This window comes from Trichoplusia ni, chromosome 23 (assembly GCF_003590095.1).
Source record: "Trichoplusia ni isolate ovarian cell line Hi5 chromosome 23, tn1, whole genome shotgun sequence".
NCBI classification, from domain to species: domain Eukaryota; kingdom Metazoa; phylum Arthropoda; class Insecta; order Lepidoptera; family Noctuidae; genus Trichoplusia; species Trichoplusia ni.
Genome location: NC_039500.1, coordinates 1,927,382 through 1,943,368, shown reverse-complemented (window position 1 = coordinate 1,943,368; position 15,987 = coordinate 1,927,382). Strand labels below are relative to the sequence as shown.

Genomic DNA, 15,987 nt, shown 5'->3' with positions numbered 1-15,987 from the left:
AGTGTGTTTAAACAAAGTAAAAGTATCCAGCGCATATGAATTACCTACCACCTAAAAATAACCAACATTTTTTTCTTAAAAGTATATTAGAAAACAAATATTATCGAAGATGTCTACAAAGATGGAAGAACTAGAATGGCACGTGTCACAATCTTAAAAAGTTTACAATAGTAAGATACTTGATAAAATAGACTTTTATGTCAAGTCCAGACAAATCAGCTTCATGTCAATGTCCATGCGAATAATGGACAAAAAACTCCCGAAAACAAGTTGCATCATATAGACAAAATTTATTTTAAACAACTTCATTATCTAAACCTTCTTTATCATTATTAGTCCGTCAGTCACTGCTAGATTCCGCTCCCGAAATACACAAAAGAGTCTGGTACCATAAAACCTTATTAACAAGTAAAACAACCTATCACGTTCGACGACACAGGTACATAAGGTAGGTACACACTACCTACATATAAGGCAGTTATACACAGACAGATTTGTCCAGGGCCAATCCCAAAGGGGAGGATTAACGCCCTTAGTTAGCCGGCTCTCTCGCGCCGGCGAAGCCTCCTGTCACCGATTGTACCTAGCTTAGCACAACCGAACACTTAGGTAACAAACATCGCTACTGAAGCTTTAATACCTGTACATACATACACAATAACAAACTGTTTACTCATCTACTTCTTTTTAAAGTAAGTAATGAATTTAATCCTTGTGTCGCGGGTTTAACATACATTCAAATCGCATGCACAAAGACCCCTAGGCTCAGGACAAGCATTCGAGGAACATAAACTTTTGTCCTACACGGGGATCGTACCCACGATCGTTTTAGGTCCGTATATATAAATTTCGATGACTTGTCTGCACCTGATTCTTGAATAAAGCCAAACATTAAGTAATCAACTATAAATATTTTGAAGAAAAAAGACCTTGCTCTCTCGCAGTACATTGAAGGCTAAACTAAAAATAATATCATAAATTCTATCTGTAACATGTACAGGCAAGTACTTAGAACTAAAGAAGGTAAGCAAGTACTTTAAAAAGGTACGATCAGGTTGTATTACTAGAATTGAAAACCCACGGATTTGTGGCGCATGGTTAAACAATGACTCACTGTACAACAATTAAGAGGCAAAGGTCATCACCAATTATGACCAGAATCATTTCGATGGCATAAGGAAAAAACCTCATTTTTTTTTCGTAATACAATATATATTCTGTGCATCTATAAACAGCTAAGCATCTATACAGTAAGTAACTGCTTTCATATAGTTTTGAATAATTTTGAAAGGCAAAGACATTGCATAATACTTGAGATTAAAGGGAAAGAGGATTTCAATGAATTTTTTCCCCATTTTTTTTTTCAGAATATATTTTAAAACAAAACGAAACGAAAAAGACTCCATTCATATTGATACATTACAGATATGTAACCAAAATAACCGTGTCCAAAATTGCATGCAACACACACTATCCTCGTTTCCAAGCATTTAATAACACCCCTAATCTCTCGCAAACTCTCTTGAAATTGGTCAGAGCATTGCATCTGTTCTCGAGATCAGAGCAAAAAGTTCTCAACTATCTGCGCGGCAAGTTGGCGACACGAAACTTATCTGTGTCCTGACCTCATAAAAAATCGCGGGATAAGACGTCTTGAAACACGCTACACGTGTTCCTTTCTGTTCTAAAGAAAAACAACTCTGCAGTTATTTGATGTTTAAGTTTTTGTAATGGTGTTAAACTATTTTTTAATCGACTTCAAAATGGTGAAGTTTCTCGAGGCCGGTATATACCGCATACCGGCCTTAAGGGTTGTAGAATAAGAAATTAAGTAGAACAAGAGTACATTAATAGTCGATCTCTGCGTATATGATGAAACGTTGACAAAAATCCAAACTTTCTGATTTGATTTGATTAAGAAGTATTAAAACGAAAGTGAGTTAATGATTAATTGCCTCGATACATTTTTTTTTAACTCTTTCTCGCAGAACAACTCCCTCGAGATGATAAAATAATATTTATTTAAACCGGTCAAGTGCGAGCCGGACTTGCGACACCAAGGGTTCTGTTTGAGGAGACACCCTTTGAGCTATCTCTTTGAATACCTCGCTGGACTATCAATAGGAACGTTATGCCGGGTCATTTGTATAAGACAAGCAAACCGCAACCTCACACGACGCGTCACGGCTCGTTACGATTTACTCCGAGCCTGCTAATTGCAGAGCGGCTCGCGAATAATACAATAGATCAATATAGCCTATGGTCAAGGATTGGATGGACAAAGACAATAAAGTACTGACAAGTAAACACAAGATTCAATTAAAGCATTCAAAACATTTGTTTTAAATGAAATAGGGTAGAAACTAGAAATTTCAAGTATGTCATAATGAAAAAGGCTCAATTTTTTAATATAGGAATACTCATAATAATATAGAAAAGCCAGTTTATTTTGAATACTTCTAATGATTTTGAAATACAAACATCTGACGTCATAAATGAAATCTATGATACTATCGTAATAAGTTAAGAAAGGATAATTCGTCGACCAATATTTTAAAACTGCAAAAATTTAGTTTCATGTTAAATAAAATAACATCCCCATAAATTCAAAATTAACAGTTTAACAACAAAAATAACTCGGTAAAAATATCTAGATAATCACTACCAGGTAAAACAACGATTATCACACAATAAGTACAATAACACAGTCATAAACTGCCAGTTAACAATCCCAGTTAAACGGTAACTGCGGCTGGGTAATCCTAATCGCGGTATTACTCTTTAGTTTAAACCTAACGTAGCCGTAGGAGCTAAGCTTAATTTTTTGTTAAATAGGGTACCTACTTATGTATACAGATGAAAAAATTCTTAAGGTAGTAAATAGATATATCTAATCTAATATTAGAAACGTGAAATTTTGTGTGTATGGATGTTTGTTCCTCTTTCACGCAAAAACGACTGAACGAATTTAGACGAAACTTGGAACTTACATAGTTTACAGCCAGGGTTAACACAAAGGATAGTTTTTATCTTGATTTTATGTCTCGTTTAGTTTGAGTCCCGTGGGAACAATTTCGATATGTAGCGGTTAAGTCCCCGGGCAAGCTAGTTACTAAGTAATTAGTGTAATTACATAATTAGGTGCATTATCAGGTTTATATCCCTTCCAAAGTTATAAGTACTTTTCTGCCATAACGTCTGTGAACCTTAGCAAGTTGATAAGATGCCGCCTGATGGATAGACAGCAGTGCCTCAGTGATACGGTATCGTTTTCAACCTTTTGGTACGGAACCGCAAAAAAAATAATAAGTAAAGTTTTCGGAATGACGCGAATCTCATCCAACTATTTCTGATTAACTCAGCATAAGCACTAATCAAACCGCACAATATTGAATAATGTCTTTAAACCTTTATAATACAACCTCCTTTAATGTAATCGTATTAAATATTGACCGGCAGATACATTACAACATCCCGGTAATCTGTCCGACTGTTTGCAATGACAATACTGCTAACCTGTTGAACTTATTTGACAGCGGACAACCTATGAAGAATCACTGAACGTTTCTATGCAGTATTATCTGAATAAAACAAAAATATTATTTTATATTGTCGTTTTTGTTTATATACTGTTAATTTACTCCTTTCAAATAGGTTAGAACTCTTTCGTACCCATAATATTCGCAAACAATTAATTATTTTATCTCAATTTGCAGACTCTGCTGTAGCATCTGGTTAAATTGTTGCAAAGTAAAGATTACGTGAAAATAACACGTCTTTGTGAAGTACGCGACACGGCGTTACCGTCATTGAATGTTTAGCGCCCCTGTGACACGTAATGTGAAGACTTTCACTACGCTATACATTATGCGAGCGCTGTGTAGTGTACAAGTAGTGTCGAGCCGGCGCCGGCATTATCGCGCCCGGACACTGGAAATATGCGGGTGATTTGCTTTATCAATATGTACCCTACACCCGAGACCCACGGACCGAACCATAACTGCAATGAATCAAACTTTAAACAAAATAAAACCACACAAATGTCCCCAGTTTTTTATGACCTGCCTTCGAACAAGTCTCAAAAACTTTAAGCTCTCGACAACTTAATTCGACAACACCACACCCCGACAAATAAAACATTCAATAAATCAACAACTCACAAGCTACGGAAGGAACAAAGAATATGCATAAAAATTAACTGCTACGTATAACATAATCATAATAATCAACCGTAGCGAGCGCTACGAGACTTCGTAGCATATCAATGAGGCGAGCCATCGCTTATCATCTTCTAACTACGTTGTTTTTGTTTCATTTGTTTGTTCGCCGAGTCCCGGACGCTGAAAAACATCGAGAGCAACTCAAGTCGCGGGAACTAGAGTAATTAGTTGGCAACTATTACTTGGTAGACGGGCGCGAGACGTTATTACGAGACAAAGTTCGCCACTTAGAAAAGTTGTGGAATACCACGATTGTGAGAAAAGTTTCCAACTGCGGTCACAAGTTGACGGCGGAAAAAGTTACAATTCGGAGGCGGCGACGTGGCGGCGATTTTTTCGCTCGGAAAGTTGATGCGTTAAAATTAATAATTAATCGAGTTAATATATTGCGGGAGATAGGTGGGCAGGCGTGCGCGGCTCGAATGTCGGAGGAATAGGCGAGGAGGAGGCAAGATCGCGGGGCGCGGTGCTCAGGCGAGCGGGGCGCGCGGATGGCGGGGGGCGGGGTGACGGACGGACACAAAGGAGAGGAGCGGCCGGCCGCGGACGCGAGCCGCGGGCCGGGCGCAGCCGGGCGGCCTTATCACCGCCGCACACAGTCGCTCCGCGCGCGCCGCGACGCACGTCTCCGCGACCCGCGAGCCGCTCTGTGACTTGTGACCAACTGAACAGTGAATCTGGACCTAGTGTGTACACGTGCCGCGCACTGCGCATTCCTGCTATACTTTTATTGGTTGGACTTCTCCATTCACAGGCCGTTTATAATATCGCAATAACGGCTGGCCTGTCAAAAATTGTAAACAGACTACACGTGCCGCCGGCTCGCAAGTAAGTTGCAAACTTTGTACTTTATTCGCACCGGATAGGTATCAAACGTCGCTAGGAGCTACGGCTGAAAAACTGTAATAAGTGTGTTGTGTTCTTTGTTAGTGATAATCGGGAAAATCATACTACACAGGCAGTCCTGACATTTAGACAGTAAGAGGTAAAAATCTAAGATTTACTGTCTTTACTCGTATTTTGTAAAGTTTTATGTGTTAAGATTCTGAGGAATTGTTGTGATGCACAATTTTTTTTTTTTACAAATTAGATCAATGTATGAATGTCTTGTGAAACACAAGTGTCTGAAAGTCGCTCATGCTTTCGATAAAAAATTCTAAATTGTTAATTTACAAAATATATGTCATATATCGAAATTTAATAGAAGTTCTAGATAATCGAACATACAATAAATAGTAACTACCTGCGATACTTAAAAACTGCACTCCGTAGATAATAAGATCAGTAAATTCTCAAACGGGTATTTTATTTAGATAATTCAAAATTTTGCTAAATATGCATCTCAATTTTACACGCGTAAACGAGAATACTTGTTAATATCGATGTTATTTTCAAATTTAATTCACAAGTCCGGATCTCACATGTTTCAATCTGCCAATATCTACAAAAAATCACAAGTTGCTTAAAACACCACAATATATAACATGCTATAAACCTTTTTTTAATATCGTTTGTGACGAAACATTCATGTTCAAACATTCATTTCGCGGTCATTGTAAACTTGGTAGATAGACAGTTTTCAAAAACTAACTTAGGCACATAAAAATGCATTACTTTACTTTATTAACTCCTTAAAGTCCGTATTGAAACTTTTATCCAAGCTAGTTCTTTCGTAAATTTTGATTCTGTCAAAGTAACTTAGCTACAATTTTTAAAATCAAATCTCATAACTTTAATTACTTAAACTCAAGTCCAAAAACTTAATAATTAAAGCAATAAAATGTGTAATCGTCACGCTTCCGTCTGAAAACAGATATGCGAAGTTCGCAACTCAGATGACATAAACACAACAATCAACTTTTCCATTTCAATACAAAAATAAACAGTCGGAGCGTTCGCAGCGTTCGTTCGGTTAGCTAACGCCATCTAGCGACGGCCGGCGGAGGAACGGTAACCGCTCACAAGGTCACCGTGTCAACGACCCGACAACTTTTGCCGCCTACTGTTGTCGTAGGTCATAATTTTATGTCTTCTTTTTGTTTATCTTTTCGTAACTTTATAGCTTCCCGCGTAAATGTTTTTGTTTATGGCAACAGTTGTAAACGTGTTTGCGGACAGTTGTAGTTCACTTAATTTTATTTAAATGTGATTATTATGAAAACATTGCTGTGGATTATGCAACATTGTGTTTCATTGCTATTGAAGTATCGGACGTAGTTCAAGTGCGTTCGGTGATTTCGGAGTCACTGCACTTATATTTTGTCACCGAAGCTTGCGTTGCGTACAACGTCGAGACTAATTAGTATATTATTATCGCGATTTGTTATTGTTGTATTCAATGACATCACGCTATAAGGTGACAGCTACTTAATTTCTAAGGATTTCAACTTAACTATAAAAAGTTTCATTAGTGCAAAAGATTCAAAGTCAGGTATTGTAGAGGAAATAAGTAGGACTTGTTTTACGACATTTTAGCAGAAGGTATTAATAAATAGTTACGCTTCTTCAAGAGAGATTGCTACGGGTACAGACAGATATTACGCTTTCACGTATAACTTTCAAAGAATATTATGTTTATTTTACGATATGGTGTTTCAACACATTACAACATCTGAGTTGAATAACAATCTATTATTTTGTAATGCACATCACACTGCGTATCGCAAACGGAATTACCGATAACTTTAGGAATAACCAGACGGACGATAACAAAAGGTAAAATAAATGTATTTATAAATATAAATTATTATTGTTGCAGCAGACGCGACGCCACAATGGCGACCAAGGGCAAGCGACCGATGCGCGCCTTGACGCCTAGTGACAAGATCGAGGCCATCCAGCGCGTCAACGACGGCGAGTCCAAGGCCTCCGTGGCGCGAGACATCGGCGTGCCCGAGTCCACGCTCCGCGGCTGGTGCAAGAACGAAGACAAGCTGCGCTACATGACGTCACGCCTCTCCTCGCCCGACACTGACAAGAGCAACGACGGCGAGTCCCCGGACAAGCGCGCGCGCACCGAGTCTCCCATCGCGCCCCCCTCCCCCACCGCCACCGGCCTGGACCTGAGCTCGCCGGTCTCCGCCGCGCCCATCGTGCAGCAGCCTCCGCCACCCATCGACGCCCCCGTGGAACTCACCACCAAGCGCGCAGTCCCCTCCCCCACGTCTCACATCCCGCGGGAGCGCCGGCCGGACCCCGGCGCCAGCGTCTCCATGAGCGCCATCAGCCCGCTGTCAGGACTCCCTCACCTGCCTGGCCTGACACACTCGCATCTCGGGCTCAGCTTTAACGAGATTGCAACCAATCTGACTTTGCTCGCTCAATTAAATCCTGGACTATCAGCGCTCTCAGCTCAGCCCGCAAGTCGGGCACTGCGCTCTGTTCGATCTCCTAAGCCAGCACATAATGGCATGCTCAACTTAAATGACGGCAAACATCACCATCGTAGCAAGACCCACCACCACTCGGATCCCTATCGCTCAAGCTTGTCAAAATCTAATCACCACAGTTCAACGCACTCGACTTCTGCAAACCAACCGGTGGATGACACGCTGTGGTACTGGTTGAAGACGCAACAAGCAATGCTTGACTTGACTGCGCAAACCACAACTGCACACCCTCTCCAGCTCGGCAAGACCAGTGAACCTACTCTCCCGCCCAAACCACTCACTGCCGCCGCTCCGATCAACTCACATCTTGATTATAACAGGAACTCGTGGCTATGGCAATATTACAAACAGTTTGGTGGAGCGATGCCTCTGCCTGAGGATAAACACAAATCCGCTTCACAAGTGCCGAAGGACAAGTCGGCGGAAAACATTCTCTACTCACAGCTCACAAAAGGAAAGATGGAGGAAGAGCGGGGTGTGCCAACTAGTCCACTACATGCACACGCTCAAAACGAGCCCGAGAGGCGCCGCACGCCCAGCGCGGAGCCGCGCGTGGCCGAGCCCGCGGTCAGCCCCGAGATCGGGACCGAGAACAAGGAACCGACAACAGAGAGGGTTCACGAGTCGAGTCGAAGCCAAACCAAAGCGCGCACCGTGCTGGACAACCTGCTGTTCAACAACAGCAACCAGACAGCGAGCGCGGACACGCGGTCGGCGTCGCCGGCGAGCGGCGAGTGGGAGTCGGGCGCGGCTGAGGCAATGGAGCACGGCGACAAGTTCCTGGCGTGGCTGGAGGCCAGCGGCGACCCCAGCGTCACGCGCATGCACGTGCACCAGCTGCGCGCGCTGCTGCACAACCTGCGCGCGCGCCGGGCCCCCGCGCCCGCGCACCCCGCGCACCCCGCCGACCACGCCGCCCGCCGCAAGTAGACGCCCGCAACAACTGCCGCTCGCTACAGGGAATATTTCAATTATGTACATAGTTACGTCGTCGCCAGTAAGCGTTCACTTGTGATATGTGTAGCCAAATTTGCGTAATTTCTTTGTTCTAAAAGAAAAGCTATGCATTATTCTTTAGTTTGTAAGACTTTAGGCCGAGCCGCGCGGACCGACGAGGACGATGCGCGTGCGCCGCTATCGTCGGGCCGCACGACTTCAGCCAATCTGTTTCCGAGTCTATGTGAATTTTGATGGGTAGATAGTAATTATACCTGTTGTAAATTGAATGTTATATATCTGCGTTCTCACTTACCGATGCACACAAGCTGTTAAGTAATTAGTTTAGATAGTACCGCTGTATGTTGCCATTCGACGATTACATTCCTAGTTGTACCCTTACTATAGTTTATAGTCGGATCCCTAAGTTCTACCTCAAGTCAAACTAATACTAAGTCACGCACGGCGTCCTTTCAACCGTTCACTGAGTAGTAGCGTGTGTGTGGTGTGTGCGTGGCGCGAGCGTGGCACGAGCGTGGCGCGAGCGTGGCGCGAGCGTGGCGCGAGCGTGGCGTGAGCGTGGCGTGAGCGTGGCGCGAGCGTGGCACTCCCGGCCGATACCAAATATTGAAAGGATGTGAATGTATTGTTGTGCCAATCGTAAGAACAAGGTAATATTGTTAAGATATAGATGACTCTATTGCGTTAGCTAGGCACTCGTTGTGTAATTGTTTTCTATTGCTCAGTATTTTATATATTATGTATATGGTAGACAAAGTCGACATGTCGACTCGGAATTGTATTATACGTTAAAGTTAACAGTTAAGGACACTGTGATCAAAATTATAAATTATTGAGAGATTATTATTATTGTAAGTACATTCCTAATTAATAGAGTGTATTATCGTAATGTTATAAGAGATTGTCCAATGGTGTAAGATCGTGGTGACCGATCGCGACAAATCCGATCTATTAGAAAAAAAAAGTTCAAAAATTATATCTCCTTCCCACAGAAGATAAAATAATTGATTTGCATTTCACGTTTATATTAGCCACACTGAAAAATTATTCGAGAGAAAATATTTTGTACAAAATTAAAAAATTGGATTATAAATTCTCTTATCACGACTTGTGATCTCGAAAAATGTTGAATGATTAAACTTGATTGAACCTTAATTTGAAACTGTTTTATTTACTTACCTTCGGCATTAAGGTCATAAATATGTTTTAATCCGAGAGTCCGGCGAAAACTGCCAAACCCGATGTGCCCAAAGCAGAGCGTAATAATATGCCTACTGAATTTTTATATAAACTGCAGTGGTCCAAACTGACATGCACACTTAGGTACCTACGATTCTCTGTAAGTTCAGCACGATAATGGTGCATACACTATCCGACTTACAAGGCTTTTGAATACAATGAGTGTCCTTAAATTTCAATGCCAAAAATTGACGGCAAACTTGCTGAACGCTAAATTTGTCAGCTGTTCGAAAATCTGCGTTTGTTTATGGACTTTGCTTGCTGACCGTACAACATGGGCACGGTTTGATCATGTATTTACTCAAATTCATTGTTTTAAGAGACACCTGCATATTAGATAACTATAGTTTTAAAACCTTAAATCGTACGTAAGCGTACGTGCTTAAAAACTACGCAATCAACGCCATCTATTAGCCAGTAGAGACATCAATGATAAAGTTTTATGAAACTTTTGAACACTTTTAAGCAGTTTTCTTTAATACCAAATATGTTTACTTATACTACTACTTACATGTAACATCGGCTTCGTTAGCGGCTCGTAATCAAAAAAGTCTGCAACTAAATGAGCAACGCCTTGCCAGGTGTTCGTTTCATCGAAGCAGAGTTTAGTCGGCCGTATTGATGTGCACACCATTTTCTAAATAAAATAAAGTGTTTTAAGACACACACAGAATTTAAGAAGAATAATGCAAAAGACTCCAATGTTATGTTCTCGATATATTTTTTTAGCAACATGTGTCGCCATCTATGTTATTGCTTGAAAACAAAGTGTTACCTGTAAACCACACTCGTTGGGTACTTGTAGGAGCAGAGGCTTCCGCATTTTGAAATGAAAAAGGAACTGCCTTCTGAAGTTTTCTGCATATGCTAGGAGTAAACGTTCTTTTGTGCTATTCGTGTAATAAGAAACTGGGAAACATGTTCGAGTCTCAAATACAGGTTCTGTTATTTCAGGCCAACACATGTTGACTACCCCCAGTTCATAGATTGCATTGTTCAATGAAGGTATCGTGAGTGGTTCTAAAACTTCTCTTAAGCCAAATATTCGGGGGGATATTTCAAGAAAGTCGCCTTCCTCTTGTGGACGGTCAAAGATTTCGCTGGGCACATTTTCGTTAACTTCGACAACTGTGTCTAACGGCTGTTGAGATGTGTCCGTCTCCAGTTTCTTTTCGGAATGTGTGTCAGATGGTACTTTAAGCTGCGCAAAACTCATGATTGCTTGGTATGTTAGGTATTTCTGATTCCTAATAATTTGCGTAAAATAAAAAAGCACTTGCTCGTAGTCTGAGTAACTATCAAAATGTTGACATAACAATTTTCAGGATTTCAGTTTCTAAGTAACCTGTTTTCATTTCACAGATTATTATTAGAAAATAAGATCATAATGTCAAATTTCACTCAGATATACAAACCAATAAAATAACTGAATATCCATTTGTGCTCCGGCTCCTTTCTCATTGAATGCAACAGTAATTTCCAACTTAGAAAATATTGTAATTTTCTGTCTTCAACAAAATTAAATGATAAATACAATAACTAAACGTATCGAATGAATGACAACATAATCATACGACAGTCCACGTCAAAGTCAGAAACAAAATTGATTTAATTTCTTTCTCTTTTCTATCAATACATTACGTAAGGGACAAAAATGTAGAATTATTTTCTCGCAATCCTATTGGCTAACACTGAAAAATAATTGTATGTTCCCGACGAAAATCGCTCATTCAGTGATACTGCCTAAATATTATGACGATGAATGTCATAAAATTACAATTATAATTGTTATTTGTTAATACTTGAGAGATTAAGCTACCTGTTAAGAACATAGGGAGCTATAACGTTTTATTAAAACAAAGTGTAAGTGAAGTGAACTTTGATCTTTAGTTATTTCGCGATAACCTAAAATTTGCCAAGATTAAAGCGGATATATTGCAGTGACGGACTAATACTGACGGACAACAGTCTTATCAATTATTTTATGGTATAAAGTCTATCGGTCGTGCAAGATCGAGCGTATCCAATATGGGTAACAAATCGTCTCTATTGTTACGTGAAGAAGAAATAGCGCAAATACAGGAGGAGACTGGCTGTGAGTATCGTTTTACGGATCTATTTTATATCTTTCTATTGATTTACATGCATATCATCCCTATTCAGTTTGAAAAATATTAGAAAGCAGTTTTTTTTTTGTAAACAAAGATCAGCTGGAGGTCAAACTAGCCGCTCCATATTTTGTGTCAAAGTGTAAGAAATAAAATAAAGAAGTCTAACTTGTCTATGTTTAGTAATTATTTCACCCCTCCCAAGATACTAATTTATATTTTGCGAACCAGACGGGTGCACATTCATTACAAAACAATTCAAATAATACTTAGGTTCTCTAAAGTGATTGTTTCTTTTTGTTTACAATCACACAACAAAGTCTCAACATTCTGTATTATGAGGCTTCATATAACTGATATAACATACTCATTTTTGTGTATAATATATGGAATATCTTCCTTGATCAGCTCGTAATTTCATTTCACAAACACATTTTTCAGTTACACCAAATCAAATTGAAAGGCTGTACTCCCGTTTCACATCACTCGACAAAAATGACTGCGGTACCCTCTCCAGAGAGGACTTCCTGAGGATCCCAGAGCTGGCCATCAATCCTCTAAGCGAGAGGATTGTCCACTCATTCTTTGCGGAGAGCCATGATGACAGGGTCAACTTCTTGCAGTTCATGAGGGTGCTGGCTCACTTCAGGCCAATTAGGAAGAATAAGGATAATAAACTTAATAGCAGAGATGAGAAGTTGAGATGTAAGTAGCTTTTAATGCTTTTATTTATGCCTACTGTGTCCTGTTAATATTAATTGAAGATTGATAGGGAAAATTACAGGACAAAGTATTTGTTTCGGTTTGGGTTTAATACTTTGGATCTGCTATCTATTTTCCATAGACTAATAGTGATATTTTCTTCATAGTTTATTCATAATGTTATGCTTATCTACACCAGAAATTACCTAAAAAAACATATTAAGCAAAAAAATGTTTGCCATGTCAAAACCTTTTATTTACTTCATAATTAATGTTATGATAACCAATATTGTACTAATTGTTATGTTATTATCAAACATACAACTGCAAATTGTTGTTGCTAATCGAAAAATAATTAACAAGATTTAATCAATGAATTGTACCAAACATTTTCAGATTAAATCTGTCAAATGAAAATAAAATCTATTTTAATGTAATTACAGTTGCATTTTCCATGTATGATTTGGATAATGATGGCAAGATCTCCAGGGATGAACTGTTGGCTATATTACACATGATGGTTGGAGCTAATATTAGGTAAGACTTATTTAAACATAACTTACAAGAAAATCTCTTAGCAATTGTAATTTAAACTAAGCAACATGAGCATAGTGAAAAAAGTAATGTATTATAAAGGATTAAAGAAAAACTGACCCTTCTTAGTTACTAGATTGTTATCATGATGTATATTAAATGTATTTCTGTTTTCTTTTTATCGGATTATAAAGTAATCACGCAGATTTAGATAAGGCATAAAAACAATGTCGTAAATCTAGTTATTTATAGCAAAGTAATTCTTTAGAATGTGTTTTTCTCTTTTTAATCCCGAACATATGGTTGCAATTTTTAATCTCATGTCTTTCTGGTTATTTTCATAAACATTTAAATATAGAATACGACAAAATGTACAAAACATCATGATCATGATCATGTGCATCACACAAACATTTATCCTGGGTGGGAATCGAACTCACAATCCAAGGTATAGCAGTCAAGGCCACTTACCACTAGACCAGCCGGCTAGTACAGCGTAAGTGAATTTTACCGTGCTTATGTTAAGAAATAAACTAATCATTCGTGTTCACAGTGAGGAACAGCTAACAAGCATTGCAGAGCGTACGATACTGGAAGCCGATACGAACAACGATCAGATGATCTGTTTCGAGGAGTTCTGCCACGCGCTCGAGCGGACAGACGTCGAACAGAAGATGTCCATCCGTTTCCTCAACTGACCTCCACACTCCTGAACCTCATACATCAAGTACTTGCTTATGATGCTGCTCGCTCTTATCGTGTATGGGCTACTCAATAAGAAGTCTTAATATGAACTCTTGTATGTATATCAGTGATTTAGTTTTGGTGTAGCTTTCGTGATATTATAATTGGGATGTATTAAAAATGTAGTTTATGTGAACGAGGTATCGCAAGTCTTAAAAATACCTTCCGCTCTGAGGAGCTTTGTGTGGCGCTAACCAAGCAAACTACCCTTCTTACCAAGTGACGTTTAAACAATCGTGAACGTCATTAGAAAATTTAATGTATGGAGATGACAGATCGAAGTCACGTGACTTGTGCCGAAATGTCATTTTCATACATTTTGAACGTTATAAAAACGTTATCGACCACGACACGGCACGCGAATGACTTGCGGTGCCTTGTTTAAACAGAGTCTTAACGGCAAACAACTAGAACATTGTATTAAAAAGTATTGCTAGTGATACAATGCACGATAATTGCAATTGATTGATTTTACTCGATTTTTTCAATTGAATTATTGATCGAGTAGTGTATTGGCATACATCATGTGCTGCATACGTACGTCGGGAACTATTTGAGTTGTTTGCCGATAATTTTTATTATCGTTTTAGTGTTTTGTAATAACTTAGTTTAGTTGCAGATTAGTCTTAATTTTAAGGATGATACAGCAAGCTTTTTAAATGTTAAGTTTAGAATTGTTTAAAAAAAATATGTTCTGTATCTACAAAAATTGTATTTATTATGAAAAAATGCATTTAATTGTATTCTTTTTTTATTTAATAGCTCTCTTTGGCTAGAATGTTGAAATTAAATATATTTGTAACTATTTGTGATATATCAAGAATGCATATAATTATGTGATTGGATATTTAATTAATAATATATAATATAATGAGCAAGTAAATATTAGAGAATCTATCTGTGTATGTAGTATGATAATTGAAATACACCTTCCCCTTTCCCGAAGTAGAAATATAACGTTGGTAGGTTGTTTACTGTCGTTCTTAACGTTGTAGGGTATTTAGAATGTCAATTATTATATAATGAATATAATTGATACGGAAGTGACTAACAGAACATCATAGCAACACATTGTGTCTGAGAATAAAAATGCCACGCATACGCCAAAAATGTTATCGCATAGACTTACGAAAAACTTTGCTGAACCGCAAATAGAGACAATAGTTTAAACAATAAAAATGTTCAAAGTCCTATTATAGAGTCCTGACAGAGAATTGGTTAAAGTTTATATATTGTTAAAACTTAATAAGTCCTAGGGTTTAGCATAGCACTAGATCAGAGATTAGTATGTTTTACACAATATTAGAGTTTTCAAACAGGTGTAGTGATAGAAGAACTAGCGGGTTTATTGTTAATACTGAATATTATATGTAGGTGTTAGAAAAGGATGTGAAGTTATTGATATTCTAGATTTCTAGCGAAAACATATTGAAGTATTCTGGTTACTTAGTTAGATATGTATTGGTAGACAAAAAATAAAAAAGGTAATATAATCGGTATTAGTTGTTGATGGTAGTTTATTTAGTGAATGTTTAAGGACGCTGTTTTTAATTTAATATAAATTTATGTGACAAGACTGGAGGCAATAATGCCTGCAGACTGTCTTCGTTTACCCCGCTAGGCCTATTCACCCCATTTCCTTGAAAAAGTCCAAGCTAAAGTTACCATTATTTTAGAAGATAAATTCCCAATTCCTTGATTTTTTTTTTTAAATCGCTTTGAAATTAATAGTATAGAAACAATTAGGACGGCAATGTCTTATTTTATCAGTCGTTATAGCGATTTTTAACATGTACCCTTAGAGACAGTTTACCTGCAAATCATAATATATTAGTCCTTTAGCATGAAAAAAGTAACAAACAAACTTACACAGACTTCATAACAGATTGTATTTAGTAATCAAACATTGTAGGACCATCCAGTTTGCCCAGCAAACAAAAAAGATTTTACTCTCTCATATATTTTTATACTAATTTCTAAAAGCTTATTTAATTACCAAATGAATTGTTATGTATAAATTGTACCATTTATTTTTACTGTAGTGTATTTAAAGTACAGATTGGTGTCTAGATAGTAGGAATAAATATATTTTTA

The 15,987-nt window shown here is 38.4% G+C and overlaps 3 protein-coding genes across 4 annotated transcripts; 2 read left to right on the top strand and 1 right to left on the bottom strand.

Annotated features, from left to right (window-relative positions):
- Positions 1 to 4,739: 4,739 nt before the first annotated feature.
- LOC113504819 (protein distal antenna-like) lies at positions 4,740 to 9,721 on the top strand. Of its 2 annotated transcripts, none has more exons than XM_026887284.1 (2): positions 4,740 to 5,048; positions 6,982 to 9,721. In XM_026887284.1, exon 2 carries the CDS (start codon positions 6,995 to 6,997, stop codon positions 8,537 to 8,539), a length of 1,545 nt encoding a protein of 514 aa, XP_026743085.1. In that variant the 5' UTR covers positions 4,740 to 5,048; positions 6,982 to 6,994; the 3' UTR covers positions 8,540 to 9,721. The 2 variants fall into 2 exon arrangements, with proteins under 2 accessions (XP_026743085.1, XP_026743084.1); XM_026887283.1 differs by having other exon boundaries at positions 6,979 to 9,721.
- Positions 9,722 to 10,263: 542 nt separating this feature from the next.
- On the bottom strand, positions 10,264 to 11,418 carry LOC113504820 (coiled-coil domain-containing protein lobo-like). Its single transcript, XM_026887285.1, has 2 exons — positions 10,581 to 11,418; positions 10,264 to 10,442 (listed from the first exon to the last, which is right to left on the bottom strand). Exons 1-2 carry the CDS (start codon positions 11,019 to 11,021, stop codon positions 10,281 to 10,283), a joined length of 603 nt encoding a protein of 200 aa, XP_026743086.1. The 5' UTR covers positions 11,022 to 11,418; the 3' UTR covers positions 10,264 to 10,280.
- A 140-nt stretch (positions 11,419 to 11,558) lies between these two features.
- On the top strand, positions 11,559 to 14,311 carry LOC113504821 (calcineurin B homologous protein 1). The gene is made up of 4 exons (XM_026887286.1): positions 11,559 to 11,900; positions 12,355 to 12,618; positions 13,059 to 13,152; positions 13,703 to 14,311. The coding sequence occupies exons 1-4, from the start codon at positions 11,834 to 11,836 to the stop codon at positions 13,845 to 13,847; spliced, it is 570 nt and encodes a 189-aa protein (XP_026743087.1). The 5' UTR covers positions 11,559 to 11,833; the 3' UTR covers positions 13,848 to 14,311.
- The last annotated feature ends 1,676 nt before the right edge of the window (positions 14,312 to 15,987 follow it).